General features: G+C 37.0%; 1 protein-coding gene across 1 annotated transcript; it reads left to right on the forward strand.

The window, feature by feature from the left end:
- The first annotated feature begins 519 nt into the window (after positions 1-519).
- snx4 (sorting nexin 4) lies at positions 520-24,801 on the forward strand. Its single transcript, XM_051708285.1, has 14 exons — positions 520-656; positions 1,565-1,689; positions 9,398-9,536; positions 9,631-9,780; positions 10,663-10,710; positions 12,806-12,861; positions 12,984-13,056; positions 13,184-13,245; positions 13,788-13,853; positions 16,514-16,603; positions 20,639-20,738; positions 21,314-21,459; positions 23,362-23,476; positions 23,619-24,801. The coding sequence occupies exons 1-14, from the start codon at positions 561-563 to the stop codon at positions 23,664-23,666; spliced, it is 1,314 nt and encodes a 437-aa protein (XP_051564245.1). The 5' UTR covers positions 520-560; the 3' UTR covers positions 23,667-24,801.
- The last annotated feature ends 1,174 nt before the right edge of the window (positions 24,802-25,975 follow it).

The raw sequence follows: 25,975 nt of genomic DNA on the forward strand, positions 1-25,975 counted from the left end.
ATCATTATTATTATTTAGTTATACTTTTCTCACTTGTTTCACCAACCGAATCGCTAAATTAATCATAATTACATAATTATGTAAAGAACATTTATGTTATTTTACACTTAGCTAATCACTTAGATTACACTTAATGAAATATCTAAACAACAACAACAACAACATAATAATAATAATAATAATAATAATAATAATAATAATACAAATACATGGTGTTGTTGTGATTGAGTAAACGTTTATTTCATAATAATAACGTTTGTTTCATGTTCGTTAAGGCAAGTCTTGTAGATTGTATATTTTTATGTAGTTTATATAGATTTTATTCAGCCAAATCCACGACTTTTTTTTTTATTTAATATTTAAAATGATCGTAAATATTTCATTCGAAAATGCGTTTGTAAAGAACATTTGCAGTATTGTATGATTAACTGTTTATCTGCCAATCTGTCTCACTGCCTATCTCATGAATCCTCAGGTGATTAATTCACGCGTGCACGCGCACACGCAGACTCGCGTGAAAATAGTGTGTGCTCATCGCGCAAGCGCGTGACGGTAAAATCATGGCGGATTCAGGAAGCGAGGATATAGCGGTGATTGGAAACACAGATCTGACTCCGTCCGAGTCGGAGAACAACATAAAAAACGCCATAAAACCAGTAGGTTAATCCTCTCTTTTTGCGATGAGACCTGTGTGCTGTTTTGTAGATGTCGCGCGAGCTGAACTGAGAGCTCACGGGCTGACGACTCGTGATGAGTGCAAGGGTTCATATTTATATTGTAAAAATATAATAATATTTGTGTGTCACCTGAAATGAAAGACATGCTTGTTGTTTTTTAAGATTACATATGATTCACCATATTTATAGAGCGCCACATGAGTTGGAAGTTAGTTGAATTACATGATGCTTTGTCAGTGAAAAGCCTTTGCCACGTAGTTTGTAAACACCCATTATCTCATACATTCAAATTATATTTGTCTGTGTAATTTCTTGTATCATGTGTAAATCTGTAATTTTGCGTGCTGTTGTTGTTTCCTGTTTACTGGTCCCCACGGTTCTTAATAGGTTGGTCTAATATTTACTTTTTTTGACAGCTCGCAACTTGAGTTGTATCTGGCTTGTCTGCTAATCTAATAGATGCATCCATGAAGTCCAAGGCTGACTGTGTAAAACCCCAAAACAGCTTTTAGAAGCAGGAACAGAGGAATGTTTTAAAAAGTTATGATTTTGATCCAAATATTTTAAATAAATTATGAGTAAATACAAGTAAACAAATATAAAATAAGTGTTCAGTTAAATTCAACAACTGTATATACAGGTATTTTGGCATTATATCGTCCATGACCCCACCCTGCTCTCTAGATATCTCCACCAGCCATTACAAAACCCATATTGGTTGATCACTAGTTAGAATGATTTTTTACAAGTGTCCATGTTTTGCACTGGAAATGTAATAAGTATAGTGAATCATAATTTATAGCCTCCCTGTCCACATTTTATCTTTTGCTGACTCTTTAACAAGCATAGTGAGCATTGTGATTTTCTAGTTCTACCTAAACTTTCAGATGATCGAAAAAGGGACAAGTCTTCTAAAGAGGATGGAGATCGGTGTGGCTGAAGCTGAGAAAAGAACAGGGAAGAATGCTGTCAACATGCAGGAGACTTATACAGTGTATCTTATAGAAACGAGGTAAGATGCTTCGCTTGACTTTCTGATAAATGTTGACAATGAGACACCCTGTCACTTCTCCTGTTGTCATTTCACTCTAGCCCTTGCAATGCATACCGTGCATATGGAGTTTCCATTGATTTATTACATGTATACTGTGGTTCAGACAATACTGACTAGACACAAGATACTGAAACTGCCCTTTACATACACCTAACACCACACATAACCATGTCAAATCAATTGCATCTGACATTCTCCTCTTGACTATATCATGAAGGTCAGGGCCTTGGCTTTTGAATGCGATTTTACTGATGTGTTGTTTTGACTAATGGGCTGAACTGAAACCATGCATTTTATATGGAAGTCAGTTTAGATGCAACGTCAAACTACTGAAAAAAATATTTCCATAGCATGTAATGTTAGCTGGAACTAGTGATTCAGTAAAGTAATGACTAGTGATCAGCCTGGTCAATTAATGTACCATCATTTGGCTATAATGGGATTATCGAATTGGCCAATAACCATGCCTGTTTGGCAAATTAACAGTGAGGGCTCTATTTTCTTGATGCAGTGCTAAGCGCAACAACTGCTTTGTCTTAATTTTCGTGAGAGTGCTAATTCTAAGCACAATTTTTTGTGCCAGCACATCTGTGGGCAAAAGTGCACAAACTGTAGGTGTATTGTATGTTAATGAAGTGGCGCAAAGCGCAATTTGCTATTTTGCTGAGAAATAGGTCATTGCACTAAGATGTCCGAGGTGGTTCTATTCTTGGCGCAAAATCTAAACTCAGTTCCTGCATTTGCAGTTTGGGGATTCCACCAGTCGATGATATTAAAGAGCTATCGATCCCTTTTAATATTAGCCATGATTTGTGTGTCAGTAGATAAATATGGTTAATAATAATAATAATAATAATAATAATAATGATTATTTTTAGGGATGCACCGATGTATCGGCTGCCGATATTTATTGGCCAATTATTGACCAAATTAAAACCATTGGTTAATTTTAAAATTATTTAGTAAAACATGTTGTAAAACCTCTAATTTCATATGCACAATCCAGAAATAATAATAGCTACAATATGTAGAAGATTTTGGTTTCTGAAACATCAGTATGATACCCATTAATGCTGCTTGATTAAATGAAAACGCAATATGGCCTTGCTCGATTACTAAACCCTAAAAGCTTGTGTTTTAAAATATAGTCTGCATTCAACGCATAATTCAGCGTTGTATGAGCAAGCATTGCTCTCTTGTGATCTGGACGCCATTATCTATTATACCACTGTAGTACAGAATTTAAAAGAGGGTTTTGTTCCTTTGGTTAAAACTTTTTATTTTTCCATGATGTGGTTGACATTTCCGTGGAATTGCCCAACATATGCATAGTATGAATTTGTAATGTTCTATTTCTGTTGTAATGTTCTGTTGTATTAAACTACAAAAACAGAAGTGCAAAAATGTTTTAGAAGTACAAAAATATTTTTTGTACTTCTCTTGTTTTTTTATTTTTGTTTTATCTTCTATTGTGGCTCTTTTTTTTTTTTTTTTCTCCCAATTTGGAATGCCCAATTCCCAATGCGCTCTAAGTCCTCATGGTCACGTAGTGATTCGCCTCAGTCCGGGTGGCGGAGGACGAATCCCAGTTGCCTCCGTGTCTGAGACTGTCAACCCACGCATCTTATCACATGGCTTGTTGCGCGCATTGCCACGGAGACATAGCGCGTGAGGAGGCTTCACGCCATCCACCGCGGCTACCACGCTCAACTCACCATGCGCCCCACAGAGAACGATCCACATTATAGCGACCACGAGGAGGTTACCCCTTGTGACTCTACCCTCCCTAGCAACCTGGCCAATTTGGTTGCTTAGGAGACCTGGCTGGAGTCACTCAGCATGCCCTGGGTTTTGAATTCGAACTAGCGAACTCCAGAGGTGGTAGCCAGTGTATTTTAACAGGCCCCCCCTATTGTGGCTCTTTTAAAATGTTTTGCCTCGTGTTCAACAGATCCAATCTATGTTCAGTGGATATTATTTATTATTAAAACAGAAAAAAACTTTTGTACCACTTTGTACAGTTTTAAAGCATAATTACAAAGTAAAATCTGATGACAAAATAAGGTAAGTGGAAAAAAATCGGTATCAGCCTATAGGTTTTTTGTTGTTGTTAAAATCGGTTTTGGTGTCAACCAAAAATCTTCATATCGGTGCATCCCTAATTTTTATTAGAAGTTTATTTTGTGTAATGCAAAGCTCAAGGACGCTGTACAGAAATTAAACATAAAACATGGGGGCCTGGGTAGCTCAGCGAGTAAAGACGCTGACTAACACCCCTGGAGTCTTAAATTCGAATACAGGGTGTGCTGAGCGACTCCAGCCAGGTCTCCTAAGCAACCAAATTGGCCCGGTTGCTAGGGATGGTAGAGTCACATGGGGTAGCCTCCACGTGGTCGCTATGATGTGGTTCTTGTTCTTGGTGGGGCACGTGGTGAGTTGTGCGTGGATGCTGCGGAGAATAGCGTGAAGCCTCCACATGCGCTATGTCTCTGCGGTAATGCGCTCAAGCCACATGATAAGATGCGTGGATTGACTGTCTCAGACGCGGAGGCAACTGAGATTCGTCCTCCGCCACCCGGATTGAGGCGAGTCAATACGCCACCACGAGGACTTAGAGCACATGGGGAATTGGGCGAATTGGGGAGAAAAGGCGAGAAAAAACAAAACAAAAAAACATAAGAAACATATAACAAATATACATTACTAAACAATGAACAATGGAGCCAACAATACAGTCACAGAGCAGGGGATTCCTTGAGGCGGGAGGAAATACAAACATCCTCGATTGTATTTCACCGCTAAAAATCATAGCACTGGAACGATGTCAGAAAAAATGGGAGAGTGTCCACAGTAAGGACGTAGTTATTGTGCAAAAGAATGTAAGACACACACAAATGATCAATATTTCTATTCTTCTAATGCATTGTATAGCCCATTTACACTACCAAATTCTCAATGTTACTTGACATGGAACTGAATATATAATAGGATGCAGACAGCACAAAATCCCAGGAAAATTTTTTTTTAAAATTGCACCTGACCAAGCCCATAGCGCTTTATTTTTTTTATTTTGTTAATTTTTTAAAATTTTGTTTTAAACCTAGGCTCAGCGTTTGCTTACACGTATTGCTTAGTGCTGTATTTAAGACTTAAGCATTAAACTTAAACTTGGATTTAAAATCGGGCCCTAAGTGTTTGTGTGTTTGTTCCTTAATGTGTCAGTTCCAAAATTTACTGACATCTTTCTGAATGCAAATTTTTGTTGTTTCTAAATTTAATCTCTTTTTCATTTTGAGTAAATTTTGTGTTTAACTTCAGAAATTGTTTGTATGCCTCATCTGCTATAATTCAGTTGTATTATACTGTATGTATCAGCATTATATTGGCCATTAGCCACCATGATATATATATAAAAACCCATATTGGTCCAAAACAAACTGGAACCATGGAGTTGCATCACCTTTACCCATTACAGAACCTCAGTATTTTAAATCAGCCTTTTCCTTGTGCATATTAGTAACCTAGTTAAAGCAGGTTTACACATTGACTCTCTGAATGAACTCACAGAACGTCAAAGTGTCACAGCAAACTTGACCAGTTTAGAAAATGTGAAAGTTTAAGTGGAGCTGAAGAGACCATCGGATTTCCTCCTCTAAAGTCCATCCACTTCATAGTGAATGTTTACACAAGACTTCTTCCTGGACTAGGTCTGCCAGTCTAACACATTCTTTACAGTGCTGAACATCCTAAAAAAATACCAAAACAAAAGAGAGAACTGGAGAGGAAGTGACATGCAGCAGAAATGTTACTTTAACCTCTCACTCTCACCCCCCGTCATTCTGCCAAGTTTTGCTTTAAAAAGTGTGACGTGTCATTTTGGAGAGCGTGATGAGTCAACAGTTCAGGCAGATGTGCTTTGTCTGTGTTTCCAGCAGAGACAAACACTCATGCTGGCCAGAGAGCAATAATTATTTTATCACATGAATTCAAAACAATACTTGGTGGTCAAACTCAAAAACATTTTCCGAAAGGCTATTTTCTTCTTTTTTTTGATGTACAACAAACATATTTGTTTCTTTAAGGAAAATGTGAGTGGTGCCAGCCTGTTTCACCATTCACTTTCATTGCATCTTTTTCCATACAATGAAAGTGCATGGTGAAGGAGGCTAACATTCCGCCTAACATCTCCTTTTGTGCTCCATTGAAGAAAAAAAATCTTTATGGTTCTAGTAATAGTAACAGTAATAGCCTACTTGACATAGCAAGCCCCACTTAAAATTCTTGCCTATATCACAACATTATGCTTAGAGATAACTACACAGTGCTGTATTGTTGCACATTCCCATAAAAGGGAAGCACATGTTTTTGTAAGGTCCATGTGGAAGGCATACTGCACACGCACAGAGTATTTATGTACAGCAGGCCATAGAGAGCAGTTTGGTGCCACTGATCTTGGGGGAAGTCATACAGTGTGAGTGGAGAATGTCTCCCAGACAATCTGCACCTTCCTTCTGCTTTGATTTCATTGTGGATTATAGCGTGAAGCACATTATATGCTCTCATTTCCTCCCTGGATCCCTCTGAATGTTAAGCTCTTATTTCAAAGTTTCTCTCCTCTTCGTTTCCTCTATTGTGTCGTACATTTCCTTTTCAATATCGCTTACATTTTTGCATTTTCTTGTATTTTTCCCATATGTATATTCAGTATTTCTACAACCTGAAAATATCAGGGAATTTAAACATTTTGATTTCTGAGGCCTGGAAAAGTGATAGAAATTTCAGAAATGAAAGTGAAACCCTCTTTGGAATAGGGGTGTACAATGCAAGTTTTATCACGATACAATCTTATATCAATTCTCTTAGCCAGAGATCTGATGTTTGCTGATACCTCAAAGTCTGGCGCATATGCGATTTCGATTCGATTCAGGGACCTGCGATCAATATTACAATATTATGTGCCTATTTTACACAATCAATTACATTTATTATCTCACAAATGCAACTAAAATATAATTTGAATATTTTATTGAGCTCTTTGAAAAGTGCAAATCCAGTATCCAGATTGGGACATCCACAGCAAAATAAGGTACAGCTGAAGTCAGAAGTGTACATACACTTAGGTTTAAGTCATTAGAACTTGACATCATGGGAAAATCTAAAGAAATCAGCCAAGAGCTCAGAAAAAAGACCTCCACAAGACTGTTTCATCCTTGGGAGCAATTTCCAAATGCCTGAAGGTACCACGTTCATCTGTACAAACAATAGTATGCAAGTATAAACACCATGGGACCACACAGCCATCATACCGCTCAGGAAGGAGATGCATTCTGTCTCCTAGAGATGAACGTAGTTTGGTGCGAAAAGTGCAAATCAATCCCAGAACAACAGCAAAGGACCTTGTGAAGATGCTGGAGGAAACAGGTAGACAAGTATCTATATCCACAGTAAAACGAGTCCTATATTGACATAACCTGAAAGGCTGCTCATCAAGGAACAAGCCACTGCTCCAAAACCACCATAAAAAAAGGCAGACTACAGTTTGCAAGTGCACATGGGGACAAAGATCTTACTTTTTGGAGAAATGTCCTGTGGTCTGATGAAACAAAAATTGAACTGTTTGGCCATAATGAAAAAGGGTGAGGCTTGCAAGCCGAAGAACACCATCCCAACTGTGAAGCATGGGGGTGGCAGCATCATGTTGTGGGGGTACTTTGATGCAGGAGGGACTGGTGCACTTCACAAAATAGATGGCATCATGAGGAAGGAAAATTGTGTGTATATATTGAAGCAGCATCTCAAGACATCAGCCAGGAAGTTAAAGCTCGGTCGCAAATGGGTCTTCCAAATGGACAATGACCCCAAGCATACCTCCAAAGTTGTAGCAAAATGGCTTAAGGACAACAAAGTCAAGGCATTGGAGAGGCCATCACAAAACCCTGACCTCAATCCAATAGAAAATTTGTGGGAAGAACTGAAAAAGCGTGTGCGAGCAAGGAGGCTTACAAACCTGACTCGTTTACACCAGTTCTGTCTGGAGGAAAGGGCCAAAATTCCAGCAACTTATTGTGAGAAGCTTGTGGAAGGCTACCCAAAATGTTTGATCCAAGTTAAACAATTTAAAGGCAATGCTACCAAATACTAACAATGTGTATGTAAACTTCTGACCCACTGGGAATGTGATGAAAGAAATAAAAGCTGAAATAAATAATTCTCTCTACTATTATTCTGACATTTCACATTCTTAAGATAAAGTAGTGATCCTAACCGACCTGAGACAGGCAATGTTTTCTACGATTAAATGTCAGGAATTGAGTTTAAATGTATTTGGCTAAGGTGTATGTAAACTTCTGACTTCAACTGTCCTTCAGTTGTTGAAACAAATTATACAGATAAATAAATTCTATAAATTCTAAATAGTCACACTCAAGTGATCATCAATCGTTTGAAAGCTCATTGCCTTGTACAGTGAGGTAAACACTACAGTGACAATTTGTAATATCTACAACAGTCAAGCGAGTCTTTCAATCCAAAATACTTACATAACCATGACTTGTATCTGAAAGGAGAGTATGTGCTTACTTCCAAAGTTGTTTTGAAAAATTCTGTTACAGCTTACTGTGATAAATGTTAGTAAGTGTGTTGATGTGTAGATGTGAATAGTCTTGTAATTGATGCTGGTGCAGGGCAGGTGTTTTCTCTTTCCCTTGTCAGAGCTTTTCAGAATGTCAGTGCTGTAGAATTACTGCATAGCGCTTTAAAATATTGAAAGTTGAAAGTCTTTGGAATGTGCTGGAGAAGACTTTACGGAATGGTTCAACTGTCCCTTCGTCAATACCGCTTTGATAACGGCGCGCATTTGTCGTGACATTGTTTCGACAACCTTATGCAACGTCACAACATTATTTCCATTCAGAGTTGCTTTCGTTTTTGGCCGAGATCTTGTATTGATGACGGGAGAGTCGAACCACTCTGTAAAGTCTTCTCCAGCACATCCCAAAGATTTTCAATGGGGTTAAGGTCAGGGCTCTGTGGTGGCCGGTTCATGTGTGAAAATGATTCCTCATGCTCCCTGAACCACTCTTTCCCAGTTTGAGCCTGACGAATCTTGGCATTGTCACATAATTTTGCTGAGCCTAAACCTGACCAGTTGAAGCAACCCCAGATCAAAACCATTATTTAAATCCAAAGGGCAACTTTTTTTTTTTTGACTAGGCAGTGTATTAAATGGGGTTAGTAAATAATTTTTAATCATTTTGGTCACATTTGAGATTTTTTATAATATTATATTGCATATGTTATATTTTGTTACACTTTTATTGTTTAATTATATAATTTGTACTATTTACAGGTATTTACATTGATTTGTTGAACACGTGCTAAAAACCGGTACTGTCTCTTTAAGGGAATCCTGCATTTCTGTAAAAAGCGTCTTTAAGCGCAACGAGAGACTCGAATGGCTTTATCTCATCTGTGCTGTGCATGATTAGAATGTTTATTTTTTGTTTTGTTTATGATCAACAACTGACTGTAAAGAACAGAAAGGGTATAAAAAGAGACAGTATTCAGGTATGATGGTAGACACTAGATAATGAAAATACCGGGAATAACTTAGAAACTTAGAAAGGTTATAGTAGTGATCTATTCATTTATCATATTTTTCTCATAGGCCGGTGGATGCTGCTTTGGAGGGGACCAATCCTGTCCCAGATTCTCTTTGGAGGCGTTACAGCGAGTTTGAGCTCCTTAGAAACTATTTGTTAGTCACCTATCCATTTGTGGTGGTTCCACCTTTGCCTGAAAAACGGGTATGCAAACAGGATGCTTTGTTTACTGCCACCTGTATTTTTGATTTGCTTTCATACATTGTAACTTTTTTCTTTTTTTTTTTTGGTGCTACAGGCTGAATTTGTTTGGCACAAGTTATCGGCAGACAACATGGATCCCGATTTCGTGGAGAGGCGTAGGGTCGGACTGGAGAACTTCCTGCTCCGAGTGGCCTCACATCCAGTCCTGTCCAATGACAAGATCTTGTATTCGTTCCTCACAGAGGTAGAGAGCTCTCACTGATGCTGTCTGGAGGATGGTGTAACTTTAGGAAATGTATTTTCAAACCAGTAGCACACAGAGTATGTGAGCAGCGATTTTCAACCCTCACTTAAAGCATTCTGACACCATTCCGCTCCAACTTCATTCCAGGTTTTCCATTTCACACTCCTCGCTCCATAGCACAATTTGGATGCAGTTACAGCTTCACTGTAAAGTTCTTTCAATAAGGGCACAAGATAAAGTGAATGTTTGAAAGTGCAATATCCATACAGTTGCAAGCAAGATGCATTAGTATGATGACCATGATTCTTCAAACTACACATCATGAAGGATAGATTGACGTATTACCTGCCTATAGATTTAATTTCCATATGAAAAAAAATGCATGTTTTTTTTTTTCAACATAACTTCTTAAATTAGGCTACACAATTAATCTTTTGTGTGTCACGTTCACACTGCGTCATTCATTTTCGCTAAACATTTTGTACTGTATGTTTCCAATAGTATTTCAGTAATTCCATCTTTTTATTAATTACGACTGCTATTAGTCTATTAACACTGTTTACTTCATGGTGAATTCTTGCTAACATGCAATTGCATTATGGGCCGTTAACGTGTAAGGCTTGTCATCAAGAAGTAGGATCGGTAACTCCACTCCCCACTCCATAACACTTACATTCTCTGATCCGCATTTTGGAATAGTAGACAGGATGTTCATTTGGTCCTGACCAACTGAATTCTGCTTTTGTGAAGAATCGAATTTAGATTTCCACATTTTCAGATGCTGTTGTTTGAACAGGATAAAACATCGTTTTAACTGGCATATCATGCTGATAATTCCCTTTCAGTCAGTGTCAGAAATTGCATCCTTTCTCTGCCCCACAGGAAAATGGTTGGAAGGAACACGTGTTTGAGACCGGATTTCAGGCAAAGGTATAAAAGCACTTTCAAGTTCATTGGGTTCTTTTACTGTTTAAACCTCTACCAGCACCTCTCTATCTGTTTATATTTCGCTTCTCACCATATCTTAATTAGCTGTGTTGATGTGACACTGACTATGTTTAGATTTCAAATAAATATTGTTTTTTTTTTTTCCTAAAGGAAATAAAGGCAGCAAAGTGTTTGCAAGGCAGCAAAAGGAAAGTGTTAAAGTTTTAGTTAAGCTTGAGTTTTAGGCTTTTTGCAGCAGTGTTCAAACTACTCACCTTTCAGCTAAAGTCACCTTTTCTGAAGCTGATTGGCTCAAATTGTTTGGTGAAATTTTCTAAATGTTCCTTATTAAAATCACTGGAAAGGGTTACTTTAAACTTACAAACTAACAAAAAAAGCTTTAAATACGACAAAATGCTTTAAATACAGCAAACAATTCAACGTAAATTATACATCTGGAACATCTGCTATGACCTTTTTCACCGCTCATGAAAAATAAATAAATGGTTAAAAATATGCAAAGACAAGACCAATCATAATTCAGTTTGCAAACAGATGTAAGACTGAAGACCTGTCATAATCCAGTGTGCAAATATTATGATGATGTTACATTTTGAATGCTGAACATTCTATCTGTGCATGTCAACTTTATTTAAAATTACTTTATCCATCTGGTCTTTCATCACTTGCGGATATTTTATTAGATAGTCATTAAGTGTTCTATTCTGGTGAAAAAAGAAAAAAACTGCTTATAACAGTTTTAGTAAGTTAATTCATTATACATATTAAAAGAACGAACATGTCTGGGTTTGTTATACGCATGCTCGGGGAGTGTTATACGCATGCAGGTCAGTTAATGAGTGTCGGCTTTTCAGACTAGTGTCTGATATGGGCTACATTTAAATAGTCATGTGAACAACCTTCCCAAAAAATCAGATTTGTGGGATGGAGGTCGGCTGGAGGGCCCTCATTTCAGGAGTGGTGCATGGAGATGGGGAGGGTGGTGGCCTTTGAAGAAGGGTGATTTGGAAGACTGGAGAAATTGAACTCGTTTGTGGGGAAATGGGGCGGATATCTGGCGTTTCTGAATGTGTGATTATTATTTTTTTTATTTTGTGTGCGTGTGTCTATAATCATGTATGACCACTGGGATGTTGTTGGGGGCCAGGGTGGGGTTGGGGATTGGGATTGGGAGGGGGAGGGGAAATAGTGGGGGATAATTGTTGATTCTGTGTATATATGTTTTGTTTTTCTGTGTTCAATATGTGAATCAATAAAAAATTGTGAATCAGAAAAAATCTGATTTTGAGCAAAAAAATAAATAAAATAAAATCAGAGGTATGAACATAGCCAGAGTTTGTACATTACAGCTGTAGTGTGTATCTTCTGTGTCACTAGCGCCACCAAATGGAATTAAGATTGTTTTCAAACAGCTTTCCTGAAAACTCATCCCGTCTGCGGTTGATCAAACAAACCGATAGTTCCATTCCCAAACTCACGGTATTGGTTGAGTAATTTTGTTGTATCGGGCTGGATGGACTGTACAAACAAACAGAGCACTACAGAGACGCAGTATTTATAGTTTTAAAGCTAATCAACCTACACATGGCTTTCTTATAGTTGATTTAGCATATTAAGCTGGGATAGGAGAAAGTATTTTAACATCGAAAAAGTTACACACTTCAGCTGTAAGTGGTTTGGGCTGAATTAATTGCAGAAGTTAATTAATTAGAGTTAGAAGTTTTGAACAAACCCTAACCATAATATCTGAGGAATATCATTATCAATACAGTGATGCCTTGCAAGCATCGTTAAAAACTGTGTGATGTGGCCGAATTGCTACTGCAGTGAGAAATCTGTTATCAGTGTACTTTATGTAAACAAGCACAGGAAATCTGTTGGACCAGTCTGGATCAAACCCGAAAGAGCAGCAGTATTTTATGTTTGTGTATATTTTTGCCATATTGCAGTGTTTATCTGATCCCAGTAGTTTGAAAAGATTGTAAGGAGTGGCTCTAATTCCGCTTTACTCCATCTGAACAAACAGAGCACATACATAAATCTGTCCATCAACTTTTGGCTTGTGTCCTCTTTACAGGCCGATTCAAGATTAAAGGCTTTAAACGCCACATTCAGAGTGAAGAATCCAGACAAGTAAGTCATTTTTGTGGGCTGTATGAATACGAGTGTGTTGTCTTAAAGCAATGAAATGCATAAAGATATGGCTGTACTGTGAAACTAACATTGAGCCTTGTGTATATGTGTGTGTGTCACAGACGTTTTGCAGAAATGAAACACTACGGAGATGACCTGCAGTCTGTTATTTCCCAGCTGCTGAGAGTTCGAGCGGTAAGTGTAAACAACCGAATGTGCAGCTCGACCTTTTTGACAAGTTCTCTCAGTCCAGCATAAACCTAATTTAAATACACATGAAGTGTATTTACATTTACTAACAGCTTCAACTCTTCTTATTTAGAGAGCAGCTGATCGCCTATATGGAGTCTACAAAGTGCATGGAAATTATGGAAGAGTCTTTAGGTGAAGTTTTCTTAAAGGAACAGTTCACTCAAAAACGAAAATTCTGTCATATACTCACCCTCATATTTTTCTAAACCCATATGACCTTCTGTCTTCTGTGGAAAACAAAAGGAGATGTTTTGCAGAATGTCCAGGCTGCTCTTTTCCATACAATGAAAGCAGATAGTGAATCTGTATGTCAGGCACCATAAAGGCACCATAATTCTACCTTAAAAGTAGTCTATACAACTTGTATGCTATTTTTAAAGTCTTCTGAAGCTATATGATAGCTTTGTGTGATCAATAGACCAAAATTTAAGTCGTCCAATGAGCTTTCGTTGTTCTGTAGTTTTATCTTGAGCAGGATAAGCATTTTTTTTTATTGTCGCTCAACAGTCATCACAATATTGTGCCCTCATTTTGAAGGAGTCCGACATGTTTTATGAAGTTCTCTGTAAACTGTTATTGTTAAAAGCATTTTTAGGGTAAATCAGTTCTTTTGTTATTGTGTAGCTGAGGTCTGCTGCAATGGCTCACTGTGACTCTTTGTTTGTTTTGGACAGTGAGTGGAGCGCCATTGAGAAAGAGATGGGAGATGGGCTGCAGAGCGCTGGCCATCACATGGATGCGTGAGTTCACCGCACACTCACAAGTGTCTTCGTTTTATCAAGGCAGAGTCAAGTCTCAAGGCTGTTAGATTCAATCTCCCACTAGACCTCTCTCTCCGTCAGAAGATATCCAAATGTCAGAGTTTTGTCTGATATCAAAAACCAGTCAATGTGAACAGCTTATGCTAACTCTGCAGAGCAGGAGGCAGGAGATTAAGTGATGGTAAAAATGAGCAGAGTTTAATCAGTAATCTTAGTTGCGTGTTTCTCAATTATCAGTCTGACTTCGTCTGACCAGTACAAATTCAACAAGTGTTGTTATACCGAGCAAAGACAATGCTTCGCAACATCGTCCCGTGATGTTGAAGACCTTGAAAGAGAAACAGTTTCTTATCTCTAACTTGTGGTGACAATACAACACACAACATAAGAGTAAAAAGGAATAATAAAATCGAGAGCAAGAAACAATATAAAAATAAAAGTAATAAGTAAAAATGTATATACTGTATAAAATAAATAATAAAAGAAAATAATAAAAAAGAAATAAAGAAACAACGTAATTTAAGTACAAAACAGATGCATGTTTAGTTTGCTGTCTTGGAGCCACACACACTTAGTTTGCCTTTAAAAGCTAAAATTAGATCATTAGATCCTTCAAGGCTGTTCAAACATAATGTGCTCTTGCATTAAAAAAAATAAACTTGACTCGATGAATAGAACAGAATGCAGTTACCTTGAGAGTCTTTAATTTGGAGTCCAAGTGAAGTCTCAAGTAAATTACTTTCCGAGTCTCTCTGACACCAGTCTTGGTTGTAATCCAATTACTTATTAATTATTTACTGTAATCGAATGACTTTTTAGTAAAAAAAAAAGTAGTGTAATGCATTACATTTTAAATTCTTGTAATCAGATTACAGTTACTGACTTTCAGTTAATTTAATTACTTTAAAGTACATTATTTCTAATATATTATTTATGTACAATACATGAATTATGGCCTGTAATGAGTCATTGTGGAGGAGAAATGACAGATGCTTAGTGTATGACTTGTGTGTAACCATGAACAAGAAAGAAATATAGACATTTCTGTTCAACAAATTCAAAATAGTGTTTTAGAAACAAGTAATTAGTCATTTTTTAAATGAAGTAATTAGTTAAGTAATCTGATTACAGTTGTAGAGGAAAACATTTGTAATTTGCAGTGGATTACTATTTTTAAGTAATTTACCCAACACTGTCTGTCTGACACACACAAACAGACACAGGCCAATTTATGAGCCATTCTCGTGTAGTCTTTATAGGATTAGTCTTAAGATTTTATTGCAGCTGCTTTTGATTGTATTTCTCCTACTTGGACCGATCATGTTACCCTTTGAATGCTCATTGAGGGATCTGAAATATAGAGGTGCTGTATGATGCACCCCAGGACTCTCCTGTGATTCTACATGTGTTTGCTCCTGGTACTGAGCTGTAAAACACATTTGCCAGATTGATCTTAAACCTCTCCAATTTCCATTCAGGGGGTCCCCCTGTAACAAGTAGCCAAGAAGGTGAGCCCTTGGGAGGCTCAGGTTTTGATTTGGCTGGCAGACAGCTCTGCAAATCTGCAGGAGCCATGGCCAAAACGTTTAGCAGTGGTTTTTTTCAACGTTATGATGCAGTAGTTTCGAGTCTTTAACCAGTCCCCTTTCGTTTCTTCACTGGTTTGTATTGCTGTCTTTTCTGATGGATTCCAGATTGCGGTACTCAGCAGAAAGGTCAAAGGTCAGAGCCCAATGCGCTGCCTGCCTGTCTCCACACTGAAAGAAACAACCTGTCCATCATCGGTCCACATTTGGCAGCTGTCAGACTGTTATGGATCATGTTGCTCACGAATTCCCAAATATTACTCAAAATGCCCAATACAGGCTTGCTGTGGCTTTTCCATTAGTTCCCGCGGATTTAGAGTAAATAATACAAATAAAGTAATAATCTGTGACATTAGGGCAGTGTGGTATTACCAAAATCTGTTTTTCATAGTAATGATATATCACAATTTTTAACAGTAATGGTATACATCATGATCACCAAAAAATAGTTTATGTAGTATTAACTACACATTTGGTAGTGCCTATTTTTGGATAATCCAGTGAAGTAAATACTTTTACAATGAAAGGTCATTTAATTAATTTCTCTTTTTATTTGGAACATGATAGACGTATTACAAAAGATACAATTATTTATAACCAATTAATAAGTCTGGCAAAACAGCTTCACATTATGTAACTAAAGACTCAAAGCAGTTAAACTAATATTATAAAACAGACAGTTCTGATATTTGCATACCTGTGACCACATCAGCAAATTGCTCAGCAACCATAACCAACAAAACTCTGTTGCACCAAAAAACAGCCCTTATTATAACAAGTCCATCCTCACTGATACGTATTTTTGGCACACTCTATTCTGTATTTTCACATTGTTTCTTCATCACTCTCACATGTAAATAACGTGAAGCAGTCCTGCCCATTGAAAGTTGCGCAAATATATCCACAATATAGACATGTGATATACAGTATACCATAGTACCGCCAAGCATGTGACATTTTAGAAAAATATTTGAGAGTGTCTTAGAGTGTGTAATCTTTCCTTCATACTTTTTGCACAGAAAGTGCATAATCAGGCACTTTTGTTTGTTACAGGTATGCTGCCTCTGTGGATGATATTCTGGAGGAAGAGGAGCATTATGCTGACCAGCTGAAGGAGTATCTTTTCTACGCAGACTCATTAAGGTAAAGCACACATGTTGCATTGCATGAATGTCCTCATCTTAAATGTGAATCATGGTGAGCCAAACACAAGCTGTTATAACAGAGAGGCTTGTGAACTGGTTAGAAATTTTCATAGCTCCTGTTCTTGCACTCTCCCTGAACTCTTGGGAGCTGATGGCCTCCACTGGCCGATTGAGTTCCACATGCAACTTCACGTGCATTGTTAACACAACCCCCATCAGTGCCCAGGGGCCAGATTCACAAAGATATTCTTAAGAAAAAGAAAGTTGTTTGGATAAGTTACAAGAAGTTCGTAAGAATGTTCCTAAGTGCAATTCTTGAAAAATTCTTAAGAAGTTCTCAGATATTTTCTTAAGAACTTCATTCTTGATTCTTAATTTTTCTTTCTTAAGAATAAATTGACAGTCTTTGACATTGTTTGATCATATTAGCCTGATCATGGGGTTGCCTTGTCTAATACAACAAATTCAATACTTCAACACTGGTAAATCGTAACGATAAATGTATCCATTTAGAGGTTATCCTAACTTTAAGATGTTATTTACGACAATTTTTAAGACTTTTTTTTTTCTCGAGAATTTGAATTCTTGAAGTCATTTTTATGACACTATGTGGCTTTTCACAACACACATCATTTCAAAGCAGCTTTACAGAAAATTATGCTTAAACAGAAAATGAAGTTGTAATATCTGTAATGTCTTAGAGTCATCATTGCAGTTTGATAAAAATGTGATTGCAAATTGTGCCTTAAAATAAATAAGTAAATAATATTTGTATTTAGACCTCCAGTGAGCAAGCTTAAGATGACTGTGGCAAGGAACACAAAACTCCTTAAGATGTTGGTTAATGGAGAAAAGTAATTAAGTTAATTAACAGTTAAGTATAATTTTATTTACAGATCTGCTTCTGAGTCAAAACCTGGCAGCATCAAATCTGTATTAATGCATCATATCTAACAATAATTCAGGGAAGACTTGGAAACAACTGAGAAATGTACTTTTTACCTCTAATAATGTTTTCCTTCTATCAGGATTAGCCGTGCATGTACAGTATATGTGGTAAGTATACATAGTTTTTAAAAAGGTCTTCATTTACAGAATGCATCATCCACAACGGACAGTTAGGCAAAGAAATGTGTGATGCAGCAGTTTCCTTCTGGATCAAGGCATATGTTTTATTTTTTTGGGCAGCATGAAGTTTTGTAGTTCCAAATATATGCTGTGATAAACACTTGGCCTTTGATTTCATGAAAAAATTATCAGAACGAAATTAACCGGTTATAACTGTTACCAGCATTTAAAAATAACATTTTCACCCCGGAAACAATTGAAAATCACTTTGTTCCCGTTTTCAGTTACATTCTGCAAAAAAAATTCGGCTTTCGTTTTCATTCCTTGAACTGTTTTTGTCCCTGCTATTAATTCATGTACAGTTGTGCTCAATAGTTTGCATAACCTGGCAGTTATTGTGATATTTTGGCATTGATTTTGAAAATATGACTGATCATGCAAAAAAACTTTTTTTAAATTTAAGGATAGTGATCATATGAAGCCATTTTTTATCACATAGTTTTTTGGCTCCTTTTTAAATCATAATGATAACAGAAATCACCCAAATGGCCCTGATCAAAAGTTTACATACCCTTGAATGTTTGGCCTTGTTACAGACACACAAGGTGACACACACAGTTTTAAATTAAAGGTTAATTTCCCACACCTGTGGCTTTTTAAATTGCAATTTGTGTCTGTGTACAAATAATAAATGAGTTTGTTAGCTCTCACATGGATGCACTGAGCAGGCTAGTTACTGAGCCATGAGGAGCAGAAAAGAACTGTCAAAAGACCTGCATAACAAGGTAATGGAACTCTATAAAGATGGAAAAGGATATAAAAAGATATCCAAAGACTTGAAAATGCCAGTCAGTACTGTTCAATCACTTATTAAGAAGTGGAAAATGCATGGATCTCTTGATACCAAGCCAAGGTCAGGTAGACCAAGAAAGATTTCAGCCACAACTGCCAGAAGAATTGTTCGGGATACAAAGAAAAACCCACAGGTAACCTCAGGAGAAATACAGGCTGCTCTGGAAAAAGACGGTGTGGTTGTTTCAAGGAGCACAATACTTGTTGACCCCTCTCCAAACATAGCGCTAATGGTTGTGACCGGTGCTATCTTTTGGTCTCGTCACTCCAAATTACAGTGTGCCAGAAGCTGTGAGGCGTGTCAAGGTGTTGTCGGTCATATTGTAACTGGGCTTTTTTGTGGCATTGGCTTCTTTCTGGCAACTGGACCTTGCAGCTCATTTTTGTTCAAGTATCGTTGTATTGTGCTCCTTGAAACAACCACACCATCTTTTTCCAGAGCAGCCTGTATTTCTCCTGAGGTTACCAGTGGGTTTTTCTTTGTATCCCAAACAATTTTTCTGGCAGTTGTGGCTGAAATCTTTCTTGGTCTACCTGACCTTGGCTTGGTATCAAGAGATCCCCGAATTTTCCACTTCTTAATAAGTGATTGAACAGTACTGACTGGCATTTTCAAGGCTTTGGATATCTTTTTATATCCTTTTCCATCTTTATAAAGTTCCATTACCTTGTTATTCAGGTCTTTTGACAGTAATTTTCTGCTCCCCATGGCTCAGTATCTAGCCTGCTCAGTGCATCCACGTGAGAGCTAACAAACTCATTGACAATTTATACACAGACACAAATTGCAATTTTAAAAGCCACAGGTGTGGGAAATTAACCTTTAATTGCCATTTAAACCTGTGTGTGTCACCTTGTGACATTCAAGGGTATGTATACTTTTGATCAGGGCCATTTGGGTGATTTCTGTTATCATTATGATTTAAAAAGGAGCCAAACAACAATGTGATAATAAATGGCTTGATATGATCACTATCCTTAAATAAAAGACAGATTTTTTGCATGATCAGTCATATTTTCAAAATCAATGCCAAAATTTCACAATTTCTGCCAGGGTATACAAACTATTGAGCACAACTGTATATGAGGCAGTATGTCTGTTTTTGCAACTGGGGAAGTTCCCCATTGCACCCAACCCCCAGTTTGTTTTTATTACATTCAAAAAGCAATTAAAAGCACTATTTTTGTAACACTTGTTTTGTGAATGCATAACTCTGAATTGCATGTTGTTGCTGTAAAATTGAACACCAATTCACTAATTACATATTTAAATCTAACAAACCTTTAGTACATGTAACACACCACCAGTGAATAGCAGTGACACAGATATGAGATGTGCATTGCCGTTCAAAAGTTTGGGGTCACTTACTCTTTCTTTATTACCCCCCCCCCATTTTAGAATAATAATAAAGTCATCAAAACTATGGAATAAAAGAAATGGAACTATAGGAATTATGTTGTGACTAAAATACATCCAAAATAAATCAAAACTGTGTTATATTTTATCATCTTCAAAGTAGCCACCCTTTGCCAAGAATTTTCTGAAATGTACTCTTGACATTGTCTCAACCATCTTCTTGAGGTATCACCCTGGGATGATTTTTAAACAGTACTGAAGGAGTTCCCATCAGTGCTGGGCACTTATTGGCTGCTTTTCTTTATTATTCGGTCCAAGTCATCCATTTAAAAAAAATATATATATATATATATATATATATATATATATATATATATATATATATATATATCTTTTTTTTAATTTTTTTATTACATTTTAGTTTTGTAATTAAATATATTAATATGTTGGCACAATTATATTTTTGTCTACAAAATTAATTCCAAACATTTAAGCATATGCCTTCAGATCAAAAGGTTTTTAAGATCATGAGAAACATTTCAGTCAAGTGACCCCAAACATTTGAATGGCAGTGTAGATGCTCTGAAAGTGATTCGTGTCACATAAATTTCAATCTTAATAAGTGGCTCTTTTGTCATAAGTTGCCATATTTAGCCATTTATCTTCTTTTTGTATAATATCATTTGAAATAAAGCTATCCTTGATAGTTATATTTAGTTGATTTTTGTGTGTTTTGTGGTTTATGTGCCTTCACAGAGCAGTGTGTAAGAAGCATGAGCTCACACAGTATGAACTGGAGATGGCTGCCCAGGATCTGACCTCTAAGAAACAGCAGCGGGAGGAACTTGCCACTGGGGTCAGTGTCCACCCAGATACCACTCACAGATAGGAGAACTCGCATTACCCCTCTTACTTCTGGAATGGGAGACTTTCCAACAGGACTTTAAGGAATAGTTCAGCCAAAAATGAAAATTCTGGGATAATTTACTCATGCTCAAGGATTTGTTAGGCAGAATATTAGCCTGAGTCGCCATTTACTATCATTGCATCTTTTTTCTATACAATGAAAATGTATGTTGACCAAGGCTCTCAGTCCCTAACATTCTGCCTAACATACACTATCCTTTAGTGTTCCACAGAAGAAATTAAGTCATATGGGTTTGGAACAACATAAGGGGGTGAGTAAACACTCTGAACTAATTAACTGCATATTCTGTTAAAAGTATGGGGTTTGCGTGAATAAAGTCCTTAGATATAAGCCATTCTGACCCGATTGGCTGATACAGCTACACAAGGCCCACTTGGCCAAAAAAAATGGGAGGAAAAGGTTTGACTTCTATTTTTCAGCTTTCTGCTGTGCAAATAAACATGGGAGGAATAGTGTGACTTACTCCAAACAGTGGGTGTCATGACTTTTCTTTTCCTGTGTAGATGGTACGGACCTTCTCTCTGAAGGGGATGACCAGTAAGCTGTTTGGACAGGAGACCCCAGAGCAGAGAGAAGCCAAGCTGAAAATGCTGGAGACACAAATTGAGGAAGGAGAGGAACTGGTCAAAGAACGAAATGCAGAATGCGAGTAAGTAATGCACTCTTCCCACTGTACTGAAAAAAAAGAAAAAAAAAATCAGTTAACACAACACGCCCCGAATTTTTGTGCTGAACGCAATTTGCACGACGCAATTCCAAATCTTGTAGGTCGGTTCTGAGTGCAAGTTTGTGGATGATGCAACCAAGATCTGGCATACTTTACTGGGACTGTAGGGCACTGTAGATCACTCCACCGCTATGATCCAGGCACCAGAATAGGCTCTTTAAATGTTGAAAGCGCTCAACTACTGTACACTGCCTGGTTACAACGTATTTGTTGAATTATTACTGCCATTTATCAATAGAAAATATACACAAACAATTATTTTTATTAAAAGTCTGTTTACCACCTGCTTTCCGGGTGGGGCAGTAGCACAAATTACTAGCTTCAGGCAAATAACGCTAATTTCTTTGAATAAAGCAGAACCTATAATAAACCTAATGTGGATAGAAAAGAGACATGTTTGCACTGTAAAGAATGACAGTGACTTTAAATTAGTGCTGTCATTTTATTAAAATATTTAATCGTGATTAATCGCATGATTTTTCATAGTTAATTGCGATTAGTCAGATTTTGAAAGTTCCGAAAATTTACTCCATATATACTTTTTTCCTGTTAGAATGCTTTTATTTCCTTCTTAGGGGGAAAAAAACAACATGAAACAATATTGTTTTTTTTTATTTTATTTTTTTATTTTCTCCCCTTTTCTCCCATATTTGGAATGCCCAATGCGCTCTAAGTCCTCGTAGTGGCGTAGTGACTCACCTCAATCCGGGTGGCGGAGGACAAATCTCTGTTGCCTCCGCATCTGAGACCGTCAATCGGCGCATCTTATCATGTAGCTCGTTGAGCATGTGTTGAGGCGTCACGCTATTCTCCGTGGCATCCACGCACAACTCACCACGTGCCCCACCAAGAGCGAGAACCACATTATAGCGACCATGAGAAGGTTAACCCAACGTGACTCTACCCACCCTAGCAACCGGGCCAATTGGTTGCTTAGGAAGCCTGATTGGAGTCACTCCATACACCCTGGATTCGAACTTGCGACTCAAGGTGTGGTAGTCAGCGTCTTTACTTGCTGAGCTACCCAGGCCCCAACAATATTGTTTATTAACATTTTCCAAACAAAGCCTATCATAGGATAAAGATAAAAATACACTAAAATAGCACCAATTCAAGTAACATTAAATGTTTCCGTGAGAGGTTGAATATATGAAAAAACTAGTTTCTATAGGTTGAGTATTCATTGAATTGGGCAATATACTTTTTAAACCCTCAGCCTCCACAATATCAGCTGGCAGGATGTGACTTGATATCCAGCGTCAAGTCAAAGTTGAATTTGTTTGAAATCTGAGCAGCGCGTCGACAGACCATTCTCGGGAGAACAAGCTAGTCTACCACAGCGATCCTTCATTAGTGCCAGTTACCGTATGTTTGGCTTTTAGGTGCCAGTTAAGACATAGGCTGCAAAGTACTTGATTTTTGTCACAAGTCCCATATGTTTTTGCTTTGTAAGAGTTCCTTTCCCAATCACTTGATCAGACACAGAATCGCTGTTGTGTTTGTTTGTGGTGTGTACGTCAGTTAAATGACCCCGGACACATTGTTAAGACCCTATTCCAGCCAGTGTTCAGAACTCACATGGAACTGAATAGAATGTCAGAATCTAATGTGAAAATTAGAAAATGCGATGAAAATGTACACGTTAAACGCGTTAATTTTGTCAGCTCTACTTTAAATACTCACAGAGCACCATTATTTTAGTGCATTCAGCACCTGGTTAAACTGAATTGCGGGTGGTTAGTGAATAAGATGCTGGTTTTTGTTTGAAAATTGAAGAATTATATTCATTTTAAAAACTTTTAAAATCTTTGTGTCTTTATGTAGAGAGTTTGTGAAGAGTGCATGGGTGGATGTTGAGAGGTTCAAAGAGCAGAAGGACCATGATCTAAGAGAGGCTCTCATCAGTTATGCTATCATGCAGATCAGCATGTGCAAAAAGGTGAGCAACAATTATGTCATTACAAAGAAAGCACAACACTATATCTATTTCAGGTCTTTTGTCTCTATGACTGACCAGATTTAAAGTTAAAAAGAGAAGCAGATTTATAACATGTTAAAACACAAACATGTTGGGTTTTAAGGGAATTCAAGTGTGGAACAATGCGAAAGAGTGCTTCAGTAAGATGTGAAGGTCAAGTTATGACACCACAACACCAGGAGGCCTTGGAGACGTCGATCCAGAGAAGCACACACTCCTACAGACTGACCTGGGGGACTGAAGTCTTCCTCACAAATACTAAACTTTTCTCAACCTCTTGAACCAGAGGCTCAGAATATCAAATAATATTGTCACACACAATATTCAGAGTCTAAATAATGAATGAATTAATGAATAGGGTGCTGTTTTATTTATGGTTGCTTCACAATAGTTATGAAGGGAAATTGACAATAACTCTTCAGAAACACAAAAAAGGACTTTATTATAATTATTCCTGGTTACTCTGAAACTATGTAATGTCTTTTTCTTTTTTGGTGATCTCTATGCCTTTTGTTGCCAATATTTGTGCTGAAATCTTTCCTTTTATATCTTCTTTGAACATTTCACCTCTCGGGTTCACCAGAAAATAGTCTTAATTAAAAAAATGCTGAATCAAGGATTAAAATGATCAAAACAAAATATGGTGGTGGATTTTGGGAGAGAATAACATTTCACAGTGTACCCAGCAGTTCCATTTTAATCATACCCACACCCCTCCCCATAATAATGGTCTTGCATATCTGGAATTCATCCAGTTACTTTGGAACATGTGAAATTATCTTTATCACTTGCACAGAGGACACCAAGAGGGAAGTAACTGGTCTAATTCACATCAACTAAATTTGCCCTTAACACTTATAGCACAAACATAATATTATCCCTGGTGTTCATCAGAACATACTAGTCTGCCACTTCTCTGCACATTCAGCTATAAAACACAAGCTGTTTATAGCCACTGACCACCTCCCTGTATAATTCAGCTGAGAAAAATTAGTATGCTGTTTATGCCTTATTCGAGACCTTACTCTGCATATTTTCTTTGTTGCCACAGTTCCTCTATGAATGCCATATTTGTCATTTGTGATGATGAGTGGGTGGGTCAGTGTTTTCATAAATTTGGCTGAAGGAACAGAATATAATAATTTCCTAATTTTAGTGCTGCATGAGTATGTAATTCAGTCTGACCCCTGTTGTGGTTTATATTGGGTGAGAGATAACCATTTGTATATACTGTTAGAATCATTGCTGTTTAACACTAATAAATCCTGACATTTCTAATACCATTATATTTTTGCCTTGTGTTTTAATATGCAGTGATGGTCATATTGTCTTCTAATCGGTCCCTTTATAATGTAAACTAACCCTGTTTTTTTTGGTTGCTCATTTTGATAATTTTGGTTTTCCAAATATTATTTCCACATAGGAATGTATTGGGTTTGCGTTAGGGTTGCCACCTGTCCAGGATTTTCCAAGATCATCCCGATTTTTGGCTTGGTTTTCCTCGAAAAATTTATTTCCATTCCGGGATGCAAAATGTCCAGGAATTTAAATATTTTCTCAATGTATTCACACATATGAATTCTTGTTTATAATCACACTATGCAAAGGAGGAGGATCAAACGCTTTCTTATAAGAATCATAAAGTCTGATTAATTTTATTGAACTGATTTGTTCAGAAGATTGAGATTTTTCACTTTTGTGTAAACAATCCTACAATTTAGTCTATTTACTATAATGATTTAATGTTCTGGAAAACATGTACGAAAAAGGAAAGTATTTCCTTTTACTGTAAGATCTCTTAGGTTCATAATGCCCAACAACAACAAAAAAATAAATTATTACCTATTTTTAAGATTACGTGATTTTAAAAATTTGTGATCTTTAATCAATTTAAATTAGTAAAACAAAATATTTAAGATTTTGTTTTACTCGAGTCTAAAGATTAGTTCAATTCGATGGACAATTGTTATTAAATTGAAACGCGTAAATCTTGAAATGCATACTCTAAATCTCGAATATATATATATATATATATTTTTTTTTTTGAGTACATTTTCATGTACATTTAATTTCCTTTGGTTAAATGTATGAATGTTTTTTTTTTTTTTTTTTTTTTTTTTACTTTATACATAACTTTATACTTTATACATATATATTTAAGCAATATCACACGAGCAAGAGTGCGATATGGCCCTACATCAGCACTGCTGTGATTCGGCTGTAGGTAATCACAGCAGTGCTGATTTAGGGCCATATAGCATGATTGCGCGTGTGATATTGCTTATATACAACAGTTAAATGAACAAGTCAATTTTTAAAAAAATTAGGAAAAACTGAGTACGGTCATAAAAAACGCATTTGTGCATGGAACTACTGTATTACGCGGCGGATCAGAATCTGCCGTTGCTGGTTCAAAACAAATGATGCATCCAAGCCTCCGATAGTAATTAAAAAATGTCA

Source organism: Myxocyprinus asiaticus, chromosome 10, assembly GCF_019703515.2.
Source record: "Myxocyprinus asiaticus isolate MX2 ecotype Aquarium Trade chromosome 10, UBuf_Myxa_2, whole genome shotgun sequence".
Lineage (NCBI taxonomy): Eukaryota > Metazoa > Chordata > Actinopteri > Cypriniformes > Catostomidae > Myxocyprinus > Myxocyprinus asiaticus.

Bases quoted from the DNA above. Each gene is read 5' to 3' on its own strand.
- snx4 (XM_051708285.1), top strand. From the start codon at position 561: ATGGCGGATTCAGGAAGCGAGGATATAGCGGTGATTGGAAACACAGAT. The intron at 16,604-20,638 runs GTAAAGCACACA...GTGCCTTCACAG, and splicing joins TTCTACGCAGACTCATTAAG to AGCAGTGTGTAAGAAGCATG. The intron at 23,477-23,618 runs GTGAGCAACAAT...TTGGGTTTTAAG, and splicing joins AGATCAGCATGTGCAAAAAG to GGAATTCAAGTGTGGAACAA.